Source organism: Polypterus senegalus, chromosome 9 (assembly GCF_016835505.1).
Source record: "Polypterus senegalus isolate Bchr_013 chromosome 9, ASM1683550v1, whole genome shotgun sequence".
Taxonomy (NCBI): Eukaryota; Metazoa; Chordata; class Cladistia; order Polypteriformes; family Polypteridae; genus Polypterus; species Polypterus senegalus.
The window spans coordinates 48,309,909-48,325,928 of NC_053162.1; the positions used below are offsets into that span (position 1 = coordinate 48,309,909).

The following is a 16,020-nucleotide window of genomic DNA, read 5'->3' on the forward strand; positions in this document are numbered from 1 at the left end:
AAAAAGGTATTTCCATTCAATCATGTCAAATGCTTTTTCTGCATCCAATGATAATAATATTTTTGGGTTGTTTGATTTAGTTGGTGAGTATATTACATTAAACAGGCGTCGAAGATTGGAAGATAAGTGTCGGCCCTTGATAAATCCAGTTTGATCTTGTGATATTACCGAGGGGAGCACTTTCTCCATCCTTCTAGCTATGATTTTTGAGAGTATTTTAACGTCATTATTCAGAAGTGAAATTGGTCTGTACGATGCACATTGTAATAAGTCCTTATTTTGTTTAGGAAAAATGGTGATTAATGCAGAACCTGCCTTTTCCTATGTAGAGCCTCGCTTGGAAGCCTCGTATGTTCTTCATCAATTCTAGTAATTTCACTTTTTAGCTCTGCTACTTTCGTGGTTTCTAATTTATTTCTGTGGGAAAGATATGAGATGATCTGTCCTCTTAAGAAGGCCGTAAGAGTTTCCCAGAGTATTCCTGCAGAAATCTCTGAGGATGTATTTGTCTCTAGGAAGAAACTGATTTGTTTGGATATAACGTACCCAGAAGTGCTCCAGGTGCTTGATTACTCGTTTCCGGGAGCAGTTCCAGGTGTGGTGTAAGAACTGCCCAAAAAGGCTCAGCAGCTCCTGCTGCAGCACCCCCTGGCGGCGCCCGCAGATCTCAACAGGGCTGCACCACACTCCAACTCCCATGAAGCCCTGTGGGAGTCTGAAGCACCACTGCAACCCAGGGAGGTTGCCACCTAGTGTCCCGGGGGAGGTAATGCTCCTGCCATGCTTGCTCCCCCTGTCCTCCCAGCGCAAAAACCCCAGCCGCACGCTACAATAAATAAATAAATAAATAAATATAAGTAAATATATATATATATATATATATATATATATATATATATATATGTGACCCCTAAACATGCTGATTGAACAACAGCTTCCCTTGGAGCACAGAAAACTGTTGATCCCTGTAGCCTCCAGTGGTTAAAAGGTTACTCCCAATATTTAGCTAACCCCTTCATGTTCATATTTGGCAGATGGTATGATGTTGTATAGTTTATGTTATTGTATAGTTTGTTTAATTGTAATTTTGATATAATTTTTTTTCTGCACACAGTGTTGATAAAACTGCTATTTATTTCTTGAACATACACATTTTTATGTTGGGTACAGTTATGAAGATAACAATGATAATAAACCTAATGTTCACTCAACAACAAAAATGCCTGTGGTCATAGTAAAGGCTTTTGAGTTGGCTACCTGTTTTTTCAAGTTGCCTACATAGCCCTTAATCATAATCTCCAGGACCATTTAACATGATCCAGATTTGGATAAAACAGTGGACTCTTAATTATTAATAGATGCTTCATTGTAGGCAATAATTATAATATATATTATAATTATATATTATAATTGGTGCCCTTCACACAGCAGTTAAGTCCTCTTAGCTCTGCCACAGTGTTAGTCTTGTTTGACTAGAGGGGCTGTTCTTTTCACGTCGGCTGCTGACAGTCTTGATATGGTTAGGCTGATATCTAATGGGCCAGCTTTATCCAGGTTTTCAGGTTCTGTCTGGAAAACCAGGGAAATGTAGCCTTCCACTATTTGCTCTTCTGCTGAGGGATCAATGAATTTAAAGGCTCTTCTCAAATCAAAAACGGTCACAGTTCTAGTTTAAAAAAAAAAAGAAATAAAATTTAATTGAAACTACACAGAGAACCAGTTTCCATTAAGTGACTAGCTAGAAAGTTTAAAACGTTGACAAATGTCTGCCCATTCACAGAATAAAAGAGTAGAGGGCAAGATCAGCAACCATCTGTGCTATCTTAATATAACAGCAGTGCACATTCATCCCCAAGTCCCCATGAAGGACACCTACGTGGAAGTGCCCAGCTCCTTCTGTAACTCAGAAATGAATTGGTGCTTTTCATCCGTTGCTTGAGTCCTAACAAGTTTCAGAAATGGACCAGGCTTTCCTTCTTCTCCCTGTGGAATGAATAATAGATTTGAACATAACATCTGAGAGCAGGTGTTTACAGAAAAATGACTAACTTTATGAAGTGCTGAGTAGAGTTTCCAGTTTTTCTTTATGCATCTCTGTCTCCTGTCACTAATGCAGTGGCTTTCAACCTTTTCTATGCCCCGCACCCCGAGAAAATGTTTGATTTATGTTCGCACCCTCTATAAAAGTAATATCACATTTGAAGATGAAGTCAAATTTCAAATTTTTGAACCACATGCAGTACTGCGGGTGCACAAACTGAACTCATAAACACATAAAAAAATTAACTTCTAAATACATAATATTTAAATATAAACTTAGCAATTTTTCTTTTACAAATCCTCAAGAATCTTGTAAACGTGTCCCCTGTGAATCTTAAGAAACTCGATTAACAATCCTGGGGTTGGTTAACCCATTTGAGGCATCAAATATTGCAAGGAAATGCCACACAATCAATGATCGAGGAATCTTGGGGCATTTGAGACCCCTGGGAAGCAATGGGTGCCAGTGTGCTTCTAAGCAATGAATCACAGTTGACAAGCTTTGTCCCCCGATAACAACTGCACTGTAGTTCAAAAATAGATGTGCCACATAACTAAAGTTGATACACTACTGCCAGGACCACCAGCAGGAGAGATGGGCTGAGTGTAAGCAGCAGGTGTTGAATCCAATTCAGTCCCCCGTTGTCCACCCACTTTGAAAAAAAATGTGAATCGAACCTGGACATCCGTGACATTTCATGATCAGATTTTTTACAGAAACCCGTACTAGACCTTCTGTATGGATCATTGCAAGGTCCAAATTCTATAATCTTAAAAAAAAAATGTTTTTGCCTTCACGAATGCCTCGCGTGCAGCAAGGAACCCACGAGAACGTGCATTTCTGTGCCTCAGGTGACAGTTCTGCACAAAATGCTTGATTCTTTTAATATCATACCAGAGCAGCACTAACTAATAACTGATGACACACTGCAAGACACCTGTTGCACCATAATAGTCGGACAATGCCCCTCACACAACTTGGGCGAATCGTGAAGCAGCCTTCCTGTTTTTCGTACCCTCTGGGGTTGGGAACCACCTGCACTAATGAAAGCCTATTTTAAATCATGTTTTATGTAGATTTCTATATATGTAGATTTCTTTTCTATTTCTATACTGACTTATGATGCATATTAAGCTTAATTAAGTTCAAGCAATTAGATTCAGTTGGACTGTTCAGTGCCATAGTGTGCTTCTGATATTTCAACTTGAAAACATAACCATATGAAAGTTAAAATACGTACATCATCCTGATTTGAGCACTAATGTTTAAAAACAGATTCCTTGATTTTGCCAACAAGCAGTATCTCTCTGTTATAAAAAAAAAACCTTGGGACAAGACTGTGACGAGACGTGACTTTTTGAAGAGAGATCTTTGAGAGACAGAGGTACTTTCACGTCCCGTGACACGGGCAAGTCACGTCATACTTACAAGCTTTGGAAGCAAGTCCCGTGATACACATGCAGAGCAGGTTAGAGATAATGGAAGCAGGAAAATTCGAAAGTCTCAAGAAAATGAGAGTAAAGCTCACATTAGCACAAACAAACGGAAAATATTAATCGGTGAAATACCAGAACAGCGAAAAGAGATCGAATAGTGTTTGAGGATGTCTGGGGGAGAAGATAGACAAGGCAGTGATTTTAAAAAGTTTGAAGCGCCGCACGAAATGAAGATCACGTGGCACGGGAGCAGCAGCAACTGATCGAGCAAAGAGGAGGTAAAAAAAACAACTGTTATTGTATAAGCGTTCAAGAGGGGTTTCAGAGGATTGACCGTATCTCCTTGGGGTGTATTCAGCCCCCCTCTTCACAATGGCTGTTAGCGCTGGCAGGGGGAAGGAGTTGGTGAGTGACGCAAGCAGGGGACAAGGCCCCTAGTACTGATTAAAAACAATTGGGAATTCCTGTTAGGTTTACATATGGCTAAATAAATGGGTTCTTTGTATGCATGTTTCAACAAAAATGGAGTGCAGCAGCAATGACCTCAGGTCAGAGGACAGTGCCATTGAGTTATTGATAACCTGATGCTTAGTCAAACACATTCCAAAATAGCCTAAACATTTTTTTTCTTTTACCGACAACATTGCCTTTATTTTTCAAAGATTTGCTAAAAAATGAATTGTGAAAATTACAAAAACTTACATTTATTTATTTGGCCGGTGGCTTTATCCAGGGTGACTTACAACCTTTGAGATACAATTGGTTACATTCATTTCCTTTTTGTCTAGTTGGAGCACAGGCAGGTGATGTGACTCGCTCAGGGTCACGCTGTATCAGTGGCAGGAATTGAACCCACAACCTCAGAGTTTGAAGTCCAAATCCTTAACCACTGCGCGACACTGCCTGCCCCAGGACCTCATACTTATCCCCCCTTATTAGAAAGATGAATGTCTGCTCAGCAACACTGAATGTGTCAGGTTCACTACTCACATTTTAAAAGCCATCTTGTAATATCTGACTTATTTTGTCCTGCTGGAGGACCACAATAGCCACATTAGGTTAGGTTAGGTCAAATTGCCTAGAGTGACTGATTTTTATTTTATTTTTTGTCTTTTATTGCAGTGCTTCCCTCTGTTTTGTGTTGCATTATTTTTCTCTATTAGTGGAACACACTATATGGAATAATTGTATGATTTCATTAGCTTTATTCTATTTTTTAATATTTATACCTGTATATAATTCAAGTTACTGAAAGAAAAAGCCAAATTCCAGGATTTAAGTAGAGATTAAACTGTGCACTGTTTGCAGTAGCCTGCCTTATCTGTCACAAACCAAATAACATTTTACAAATCCATCCATCCAATTTCTGTACCGCCTTTTCCACTACACGTTCATTGGGACCATAAGCCCCTCTGAACTGCCAAAGGTTCAGACAGAAGCCGGGGTTCACTGCAATACGCCATCTGCATGGAAGTGGCTCTTTTCAGAATTTGTTTTTATGCTGTGTGAAGTTCATTGAGTCTTTTGCTATTTGGTCCTGCATATGTTTACTGACCAAGGAATTCTTTAATGTTACAATACAATTAACCAATTTAATAGTAAATAAGCAGGACACTGTATGGGGTTAAAAGGGAGTAAAGAAAAATCAAATAAAAAAAAAAGATAAATTATCTGTACATACAAATTATTCATCACTAGAAAACTTACAACAACTTACTCTTATTCGATGTTAATGTTGATTTATTTTGTTTTATAATTGTGTCTTTCATTTTTCTATTCTTTAATATGTAAAGCACTTTGAGCTACTGTTTGTATGAAAATGTGCTATATAAATAAATGTTGTTGTTGTTGTTGTTATTAAATGGCAAGGGACCTTGACCTCATTCTGTTTGTTGTCTTAATTTTTTTGTTAAAAATATTTTTACAAGAAGCCTAAAGTAAAATAATATTAAAAATAACACAGTAAGTATAATTAATATTGCCTTAGTGTAAAACTTTATAACAATCTGTAATACACAATATCCGAAGAAGATATTTAGGAAAATGTTTTTATTTTTTTACCTCAGGAAATTTTACAATAAAATTTCATTATAGACAACATTTTTTGTAAATACTCTGTCTGAGTTTGGCAACAGTTTGCCTTGCTCAGAACCATCTACAACGTTGACAACAACATCTGTAAAACTTCTAACTCTTGATAATGCCACATATAACTGACCGTGGCTGAATACTGGTTCTGGCAAGTAAATGCCAACTTTTCCCAACGTTTGCCCTTGAGCTTTATTAATTGTTATGGCAAAGGCTAATGTAACTGGAAATTGTGGCCTTCTGAAGGTAAAGGGTAAATTAGTAGAGGATGGAGCCAAATCAATACGGGGAATATTCTGACGCTCATTTTCTTTTTCTTCAATCGATCTATTTGCTCGTATTTTTCTTTGTCTTTCAGCATTTCTTTTGTTGATGTTTACTTGCTGAGCTGACCGTTCTTCCAGGAGATGTTGCTTATATACGATTTGAGTGTCTGTCTCTTTTGTCCTACTTGACGTGTCCTTTTTTTTGGGTGATATGTTGTTAGTAGATAGTTAGTTAGTAAACATGCATGGGACAGTATGTGTGTCATCTCCCCAGCAATGTATTTTATGTGCGCAGCCGCGACTACCCAATCAGCACTCTCCCCAGCAATGCTGTCCTTTATTTGCTTATCATGCACAGCCACGGCTACGCCATTCACTGTGTGCCCAGCTTCCAGTGTGTGTGCGTCCACGATGCCAGTCGTGCGTGTCGCACCGAGCCTCGCGCATGCGCATTTCACCAAAAGACACACACACACGGACACCTGGACGCACACAGGGGTTTTATTAAAGAGGATGCCAGTTATTCAGCACACAACACCAACAAGGCTAAGTTAAGTTGCAGCTTCTCTCTGACATACAGAGCGGCCACTCAACTCCTTCAGATATTATCCCAGTGACCAATGCCCAGCACATTCTGTTCTCTTCCTGACCAAGCGGTTCTTATCAGTTGTCTTAGGGAAGGGCACACTGCCCGTAGCAACACAACACAAGTCCCCTAAATCAAAATAAGGGAATCCATAAGGACATTTCTACCAAACTCCTGGTGTCCACATTCAGTGCCTACTGTAATAAATCTCTATACTACGATTCTAACATACCATTTCTTATTGTACATTATTAACGTTAGCTTGAATTCACAAATCTAGAGAAATTCCCTGTGTTAGCTTTGCTTTGGTAAGTTCTGACGCTTTCATAAACACTTAAAAAGCAGCTAAGCCTAATGAACATCAACAGGTGAGCAATCACATGATATAATATAACCGGGTCATTTGTTTTAGCAGTTGTCAAAAAAAATTAATAAAAGGCCAGAATTGATCACTTAAAACAGTGACAGCTCACCTTTGGTTGCAACTTGGAGACGTTTGATAAAAAGTATCAAGATATTATTTGATGCAAGGTAGTTGGGCTCATTAATCATGGAAAGTGTGTCATGTCGCATTCCATGCAAGTAGGATTTCCCTGTACTGTGCACACATGACAACCCTTACATTGTATGGTTATATTTATGTTCTAATATACATTTACTGCTCGTTTACAGTCCCAATGCAGAGTCATTGGAGGCACAGCACAGGAAGCCCTTTGGTGCGAGTACCACTCCTCATGCATATTCGGTTACACTTGGCCATTAGAGTCCACCTCCCATGCATGTTCTTAAAGATGAGGAAGAGAAAAGCCCAGAGGTGGATCCATAAAGCAGCGGCACTCGCCACTCTATACCACAATACATTGTACTTTGGGATATCACTGATAGTGGTACCTGGGAAAACAAAAGTTTGTAGTTGATGTTGCCTTCAGCAGCTCCAAGTTGTGAATGTGCAGCTTGTATTAATTCTTCAATCTGCTCTTCATCCTTCAGTGGAAAAGCTCTGTGTAATGCAAAACTGGAGAAATCACAACATTTTGGTTAACAATAGAGTAGACTATGTGCAGCATTTATATATTTTAAACCAAACACCCATATAAGTGTAAAGCATCTGTAAATTCTTACTGTTTTTAAATATCTGATCTCATTAAAGGAAGTTTTGCTGAGATGTTAGGCAGACCATCTTTTAGCCACATCTCTTTATAACTACCTGCACAAGCAAGGTCTTGGACGGGGGTCCTTTCAAACTGTTTCTGAGGCCTCTTTCAAGATGAAAGTGATACATTAAAGTTGTGCTGCTGTGATACGCCATTTCACATTTACAGAGTGTACAGAATGCAGTATTATTTGGCATTAGCTTAAAGTACTGCCATACTTTAGAATTCACATGAAGGACCTGCAGTCCACTATGTCTTTCCAGGATACCTTCACTACCCATCTGGGTTTGTCTGTGGCATCCATTCATTTCATTTGTTTTACTAATTAGTGCTGATGTGGCGCATCAACATAGTTGATTATTTAAATTCATTGGTTAGTGCGGCATATGCCGAAGCATCGAGTTCTTACTAAACATGGCTGCGCCAAATTCATCTGTAAGTCCCTCATGTAAAAGATCGTGGAACTCTAAAGTATGGCAATACTTTAAGCTAATGCCAAATAATACTGCGTTCTGTACACTCTGTAAATGTGAAATGGCGTATCATAGGAGCACAACATATATGCTGAAGCATCTTAAGACAGAAGCATACTGGAGTTGTCTATGAAGACTCCACCAGGACAGTACCATATGTTCAAATTACTTTTGTTAGTTCAGACTGGTGAATCGCTGCATTTTACAGTTATTTGTTTTCCTGAATGCTGAAGTTCATAAAGGGCCCATCATCCCGGCAACAATGTAGGAATACTAGTTAGTTGTTATCAAAAGCCACATTTTTGATTTGGAAAGATTTTGAGTTTGCATTCCTTTTTGCACTTTACTACATGATACAGTTTATATTTTAATGATAAATGTTTTTCAAGATTGCTTTTTTATATTTGTTAAAATTATTATTGTTGACTGACAAGTTTGTTATGTTCCGTTGCTTTATTCTATTAAAAGATTTAGAACCATAGGCGTTTACTTCCTCCATCTATATTCCATAAAATACATACCATCCCGTAATATGCAGTTAATGCCATCAGCCTTACATTTAAAGTGACAGATGTCTCTAGCTATCCTCTGTCTTTGACTAGCAGCCATAACTTGGTCAGGAACTGTTCAAACGATTCACCAGGTGCCTGTAACTTTTCATTAAATTTGTAGCGCACAAATATCGGGTTTGGTTTTGGCATTACATAAGCCTCAAAATAGTCATAATATGTTTATAATTTCTTACTGTCATCTGTTGTAGATGTCCCGTGTTTTGTCACCAATCCACAGCAGCAAGTGACTACACTTTTCATTTTACCCTTTGTCTTGAAGTGGGCCTGTGAAGTTTAGCTGTACGTGCTCTTTGAAGTTCACCACAAGTCTGGTAAATTGACTGAATCCCAGTCAGTTTGAGGTGAAAGAACTCCAGAAAAATCCATAACTGTTTATTTTTAGTATTTAGTTTTTTGACTCTGACATCATGTTATATATTTTAAGTGTTTTTTTTTAAAAATGCTGACACCATGTTATATGCTCTGCTGCTTTATTCTATTAGAAGGACTCTGAAACACATGTGCCTTTTACTTCCTTCATGTATACCCCATAATATACATAACATCCGATAATATGCATTTAATCCCATCAGCCTTACATTTAAAGTAACAGATGTCTCTGAAGCAGATACATGTTATCTACTGTACAGTATATTACTAAACAAAGGTTGTACATATGCATGGATGCCAGAGGCCAGCAGCACCGAAAGCGCACGTGCACAGCGCCTCAGCGCCCCAGAGTCAAACTCAGCGGCTTCCCAGAGTCAGTAGGTGCATATACAACTTATTGATTCTGACCAGATAAATAACCAAGTGATTGGATTGCTTCTTGGAGAAAGCCACGTCTTTCTAAGTACTGACAGTGTTGATTCTGAACACGAAACTGAGCATCTTAATTTCCCATTACCATATTTAAACACTATTAGCCCGGCCGGATTACCACAACACAATCTTAACCTTAAAGTAGGGACAAAATTACCTTTTAAACTTAAACGACACCAATTTCCCATTAAGGCTGCATTTGTCATGACGATCAACAAATCCCAAGGACAAACCATGGACAAAGTAGGGATTTACCTATCTGAGCCTGTATTTGGACATGGACAACTTTATGTTGCCTTTTCAAGAGTCTGGCGTTCGTGTGACATTAAGGCCTTGTTAACACGGGCGTTAAGTTTTTGGATAAACGAACTTGCTCTGAACGTCCTAGACGTTTATGTTGCATTTTGTGGTGGCGATCGATTGACTTCTACACTGGCGTTCGTTTGTCTCTGTCTAACGCCAGCCTGCAGCCCAAATTGTAGTTTGTGTGTTAACCTGTGGAGGCAGTGTCGGGAACTGGATATGAAAGCCCTTGTCGTTTTATTTGAGGTGCCTCCTTTCAATATGGACCATTTTGCTATGTTAGATATTAATCTTCTTGTTTTAAAAATACTCGTAATACTGGCGACGTAGGGAGAGAAAAAATCGCCGCCGCTACTGGGTTCATCCTCTGACTGCACAACGTCGGGTTAAAGGAAGTTTTTTTGTGCTTTATGAAGAAATGCAAAAATTTCCGCGCAAGTTTTTTAATTATTGTCGGATGTCGGTTTGCACTTTTGATTGTCTGCTGCAGCTGGTGCAATGCCACATTGCATGCCGATCAACCAATATGCGACTTGGTGTTAGCCCTGAAGAGAGACTACTTGTCACTTTGAGGTAAGGAAACAGTAGTCGAGTGTGCGCTTACACCGGTGTTATGCACTGAAATGCCACCCCCCGCCATGGATTGCCCCCCCTACATAATCGTTATTAAATATTATATTAGAACATAAATTAATAGGTTCATGGTTTACAAATTACATGAGACAATAAAATAAAATAAGCAATATGAAAATATATATCTGGTCCTCCGAAGCGTAAAATAAACGCGCAGAAAACGAACTAGAAGCGGTTTCCTTGCGTTCGTTGGGTTTTGAACGCCAAGAAAAAGCTGCATGCAACGTTTTTTTGATGCCGTATAAACGCGCTGCCGGACAAACGCACGTCACCAAAGCCCGCATGAACACTCTTATTGACTCCTACGTGTAGAAAACACTCAGCGCTCACCGGACACTACGAACGCAAAAAACGCTCGATTTTAACGCCCGTGTGAACAAGGCCTAAAGTGAATGTTTTAACTACTCCATACCAGGGAGAGCTAATTCAAGGACAGGAAACCATCTTTACCAAAAATGTTGTTTATAAGGAAATATTTGATTAATTATTTTGAATTTAACATTATATGAATTTTCTGTTTCCAATTTACTCCGATATTTGTTTTACTTATAAGTGCGGCAACTCAAAGACATTTTGGACTTAAATGATATAACAATTACATTTCAATTTTAGTTTTAATAAATTGGTTAATTTTAGTACAAATATATTTATTTAATTAAATGAAAACTTTCCCAGGATGCTCCCACCCTCCATCATTTTTTCATCCCTCCAAAGATCGGAGGGAAAAGAAAGTGACTGCCATTCTTGGATTTGCGATTCTTTAGAGAATCGGGGGTTTACTGGTTTATTAGATTAGTCAATGAATCGAAAAAATAATTGCTAGACTAATCATTTAAAATATACTTGTTAGGTGTAGCCCCATTCCTAATGCAGTTTTCCTCTCCCAGTAAGCCAGGGTCCATCTGAGGAATATTAGGTACAAAACAGGAACCAATTCTCTAATGAATGCTGGTCCATTTCACAGCACATTCATACAAATTCATACAAGTCCTGTTGATGTAACGTGGAAACGTTTTGGGATATAGCTGTGCCAAGTGAGCTCATTTTCCCCAATCTTGCAGATTACGGATATCTTACTAAATGCGAAGCTGACATGACTCCACACTTTTGAATGAACTGGTCTTCAATACTCCACTTTATTTATCCTCCAACATCGCCACCTTCTCTCAAAATATGATTATTACTGTTAATCAGGGAGCTGCAAAGTCAATCCTGGAGGACTGTAGTGACTGCCACGTTTTGTTCACTTCCCTAACCTTTCTGCGAAATGCAGGAGAAGCTCTTAAAGGTAAGAGTTGAAGAGATATCTATGGTATACACACCTTCATTACCAGTTTTCATATTTGTCCAGTAGGTGCTCTACCCATCTAAGCTAGCTTGCCAAGTGGTGATTAGGTGAGGGCATACAATTCCACCTCAAGCAGCTGTATTTGAGCAATGGTACATGGAATCTCAAGATCTGCTAGCCCATTAGTACTGTGAACGTTGGCTTAAATGGTGATGGTGAAACTGGATGGAGTCATGTGCTCAGATAAAGAATTCATGTTTAGCAGTCGCTCCAAATTCCTATTGTCAGTTACAGTCATGAGGTCTGGGTAGTGATTGAAACATCGACGTCACAAGTATAAGTGGTTAAAAAGAAGTTTCTGCTCAGTCATAATAAGGTCAGAGGTTCAACACTGAAGGAGAATCTTGGTCATCAATACCCTAACCAGGAGCAGTAGAGAGACAACAACTGCTGAGGATTGCAATGCTTTAAAAAAAAGATACAACTGCCCAAATGTTTTCTACTTGGCTATCATTTCATTCTCAATCTTCAGAGTGTGAAAAGTAAATTCCTTGCGTCAAGATCATTCGTTGTGTAATCAAACAGCCGTAGCTGCCAATACAACTTCTTCCCACTCGAGGAGGAGTTCACTTAGAATTTTTTTAATGTAGAGACTTGTCGAAATTCTTACCATGAAATCTTTTATCCCTGCTTTATGTTTCTAACTATGCAACTCCAAATGTATTATACAAGATCTTACCTGAACTCTTGTTGGCTAAGAAAACCAGACTCTGACGTGTCACTTTTGGTCATTTCCCTCAACAGATGTGTAAGCAGATGAATCTGGCCATGATAGACACTTTCATCAACCTGTGACCAAAAGATTTTAATGTTATTGTCCTCCATTGTGGTAGAGAAGCTTCTAAAATTTTGTGTGGTTGGGAGGAGCAGATGCAGCATTCTTATAGCCTGGCCATTGCAGCTTTGATGGCCATTCCATGCTGATCCAGGTTGACAGCAGTGGACAGAAAGCAAGGTAAGATCAGACATAGCGCCACATTTCAGCATCTATAAAGTGGGGAGCAGTGGTGAAGAAAGTGGGGCAATGATAACTCAGTTAGATACTGCAATGTACATTATTGATTAACGCTCCCTAGTAAAATTGCTGCTATGATTCTTGAAAATCATTAAACCAGGAAAGCTAAAACAAAAAAATAACTGGAAACTAGTAATAAAAACAGTTATCTATCCTCTAAAAACGATCTATTTATTGTTTATGCATTTTTCAGAGTTTAAACACCAGTAACCAGTTGTGAGAAAGTCGCAGCTCTGTAGAATTTTAAAATGTGACGTGATGTGGTGATCATCGTTATTGTTGTAATTTGCTGTTTTCACTGTGCTGTGGAAATAATAGTGTAGCACATTTGGGTCTGAACCTGAGAGAGACAAGCTCCCTGGTGGTCGAGACCTGTCTCGAGAAGGACAGGACCACCCGGAGAAGCTGACATAAAAGCAGCTCCGTGATCACAAGATCATTTCGGACGTGTCCCATTGCTGCCGGAGTCTATCTGCAAGAATTTGTGGTTGCCAGAAGGAAACATTGACCTGAGACCCTCACTGCCTCTGATCCATGCCACTGTGAGAAGAATCTTAAGTAATCTTGCTCTGAGGATACTAAATCAATTTATGATGCACATTTTTGGAATGTGGAAAGAAGCTGTAATTAATGTTCATTGATATTGCATGTGGAAGCATGCACATCCCACACCAACTATGACAAGGCTAGGAATTGAACCATGGATCTCTGGATGTTGTATAGCTAACTAATGGTGCCAGCCATAATGTTAGTCATCGTATTTTATGTATTGGATGTGTCCAGAACACACCATTGGAGTTCTGAATGTTCTACTTAAAGCTACAACACTTAACTTCTTCACTGTATCTACCAATTTCAACACAAAGAAATACTTCCTTCTTTGTTGAGGAAGGCATTTATTTTCTTATATTTTTATTAATTTTAATTAGAAACAGATAACATTCCATAAATCTAACAAATCAAAGCAAAAGGAGGGAGGAATTTTAAAGTAAAGGTTGAATCCCATCTTATTTATTCCCTTTATAATTTGAAACACTTGGGTGTGTTTCAGACTATGGGTGGAAGAACAATCTAGCTTTGGGCTGCTCAGTGTCTATGTGCAGGCAAACAAGTCGATGGACTTGATGAGACTTCATTTTTACTGATTTAACTACAAATGGGGACCGAGGAGATGTTTCTGCTCCTTAGACTGTCAGGCTTCATCCACACTACAGCGTTTCAATTCAAAAACAGCATTTTTAAACTAAAATGGTCTCCCTCCACACAAGCATTTTGACATTGTTTACAAAGGCATCTCGGTCCACACTGAAATGACAGTAAACGTTTATGATACAGACATCCACCTCCACTGGGCATGCGGGCAAATCCTTGAAGGGTTGGTGATGCTACTGGCCACAGGTTTATTGCAACTGGTAAATTTGCTTTTTGTGCATGTATGTAGCATTCAAATTGTACAAATACAAAGCACCGTGTAAAGCAACTCTTCTATGTTCATCATGTGGTTTTCTTTTGTTAAAGATGAACAATCAGATAATGAGACAATGTATTGAGTAGGGCCCAATCAGTACAGGGGCACGTAATAAGCACTAACGAATCAGTGAGATTAGAGTGTGCATTTTTGAAAAACTGTTTACACACATCCACATTACAATGTTGAGACTGCAGTTTTAGACGTATATGGGCACTAGAGTGGGGTGTGGATGAAAGCTGAAAATGGAGACTAATGTCTGTGTTTCTAAACAAAAATGTAATAGTGCTGACTGGGCCTCACCATGCCAGAGAAAAACATGCATGAGAGATCAGCACAAAATACTAAACATATCCTGTATATCACCCTCCTGTTTCTCACTTACCTTCCTGGTTAACACATTAAAGAAAAGATTGATAAATTCCTCGTCTTTATACAGCTGGCAGCTCTCGTAGATGCTGTAGGCCCACTCAGCTACTGCACCTGCATGGTGCTGCTGCAGGTATTCTAGGAGAAAATCCCCAAGCTGAGACCTCTGGCCCTTCTGAAGCAAAAGAGACAAAAACAAATCAGTGACTTCAACTTGTAAATCAAACATTACGAGAGAACATACAGATGTACTCTCCATCATTTGATTTATTATGTGTGTAACGAGGAGAGGACTACTTTTGTCAGCTTTGTGAACTTCGAGTGAATTGGTATTGTTACATCTGTGTTCAGAAGTGATTTAAAACTACAGACACTTGCAATGCTGACGATAATTCCAACCCATTTCTTAATTAGGTGTCAAAGTACCAATGTCAACATGGCTATTTTTAAATTCTAAATATGTGTAGCAAAGATGAGTGTTGGTTTAATTTCCAAAAGAGCAGGGAGGTCCCACTTTGTTAAATGACCACCACGATTTAAAGAGCAGGGGGAGGACCCCACTTGGTAAAAATAAGTGTAGTTAGAAAACGAAAAATATCAGGTGGTGGTATCAATTGTATCACCAGACTGAGTGGGGGAGAATGTACAACACAGTAGCTGAAACAACCACCGGTGACCCAAAAGTGAGAAACACTGATCTAGGGATTAAAACAATACTTGTGAATGTTTCTATGTGGTTTACCACTCTAATAACTCATAAATATTCATGAGTAGAGCACAGCCAACAACCAAAATTAAAATGGCTTGTAAACGAGAAGCTTGAAAGGCAGTTCTAGAACAAACTGAAACTGAACCATTAGTTGAAACAAGCAATGTGAATTGGTCATCAGACATTGACACGGATGGTGAAATTGATGCACGTGGAACTGTATGACCGAACTGCTAAGATATGGCTGGTGAATTCTGTCGTGTGAAGCTTCAATGCGGTGCAAGAAGTTGTGTGGGAAAAGGTCGAAATGATTGTGATCAAGTGAAAAGCCAGACGTTAGCCCCCTAAGCACTGTTCACAATGCAGAAACTGTCAATGTTCATGTTGGGGAATGTGGAAGTCATTAAGCCTTGTGCTGTGGTAGCCTACACCAACACACACAAGGTACATGTGCGGATCAGTCACTGACATTCTACCCTCCCATGAGCAATCAACAGAAATAACATAAGAAAAGTGCTTATAAAAAAATACACTTCAACTGTCCAGATTGTGACACTGACATATGCGTTGGTGCTGTTCTCAAAACATGAATTATGTGTACTAATTGTGCATCTGTACAGCAGTAGACACTTAAAATGCCTTTTCTACTGTATTTATGTTGACATTTTGATATTTACATATTTCTGTCACACATATATAACGCTAAGGAGGCTGCAAGAGCCATGAGTAGAGCCCACTGATAACAAAGAAATTAGAAA

General features: G+C 38.9%; 1 protein-coding gene across 2 annotated transcripts in view; it reads right to left on the bottom strand.

Annotated features, from left to right (window-relative positions):
- Positions 1-1,116: 1,116 nt before the first annotated feature.
- tsnaxip1 (translin-associated factor X interacting protein 1) overlaps positions 1,117-16,020 on the bottom strand; it is a 48,599-nt gene continuing 33,695 nt past the window's right edge. For both annotated transcript variants that reach the window (XM_039763092.1, XM_039763090.1), the window contains exons 12-16: positions 14,570-14,728; positions 12,381-12,490; positions 7,309-7,432; positions 1,877-1,983; positions 1,117-1,666 (exon numbers count right to left, since the gene is read on the bottom strand). In XM_039763092.1, coding sequence (XP_039619026.1) covers positions 1,459-1,666; positions 1,877-1,983; positions 7,309-7,432; positions 12,381-12,490; positions 14,570-14,728 — 708 coding nt within the window. In that variant the 3' untranslated portion in view covers positions 1,117-1,458. The remainder of the gene's footprint in view (positions 1,667-1,876; positions 1,984-7,308; positions 7,433-12,380; positions 12,491-14,569; positions 14,729-16,020) is intronic.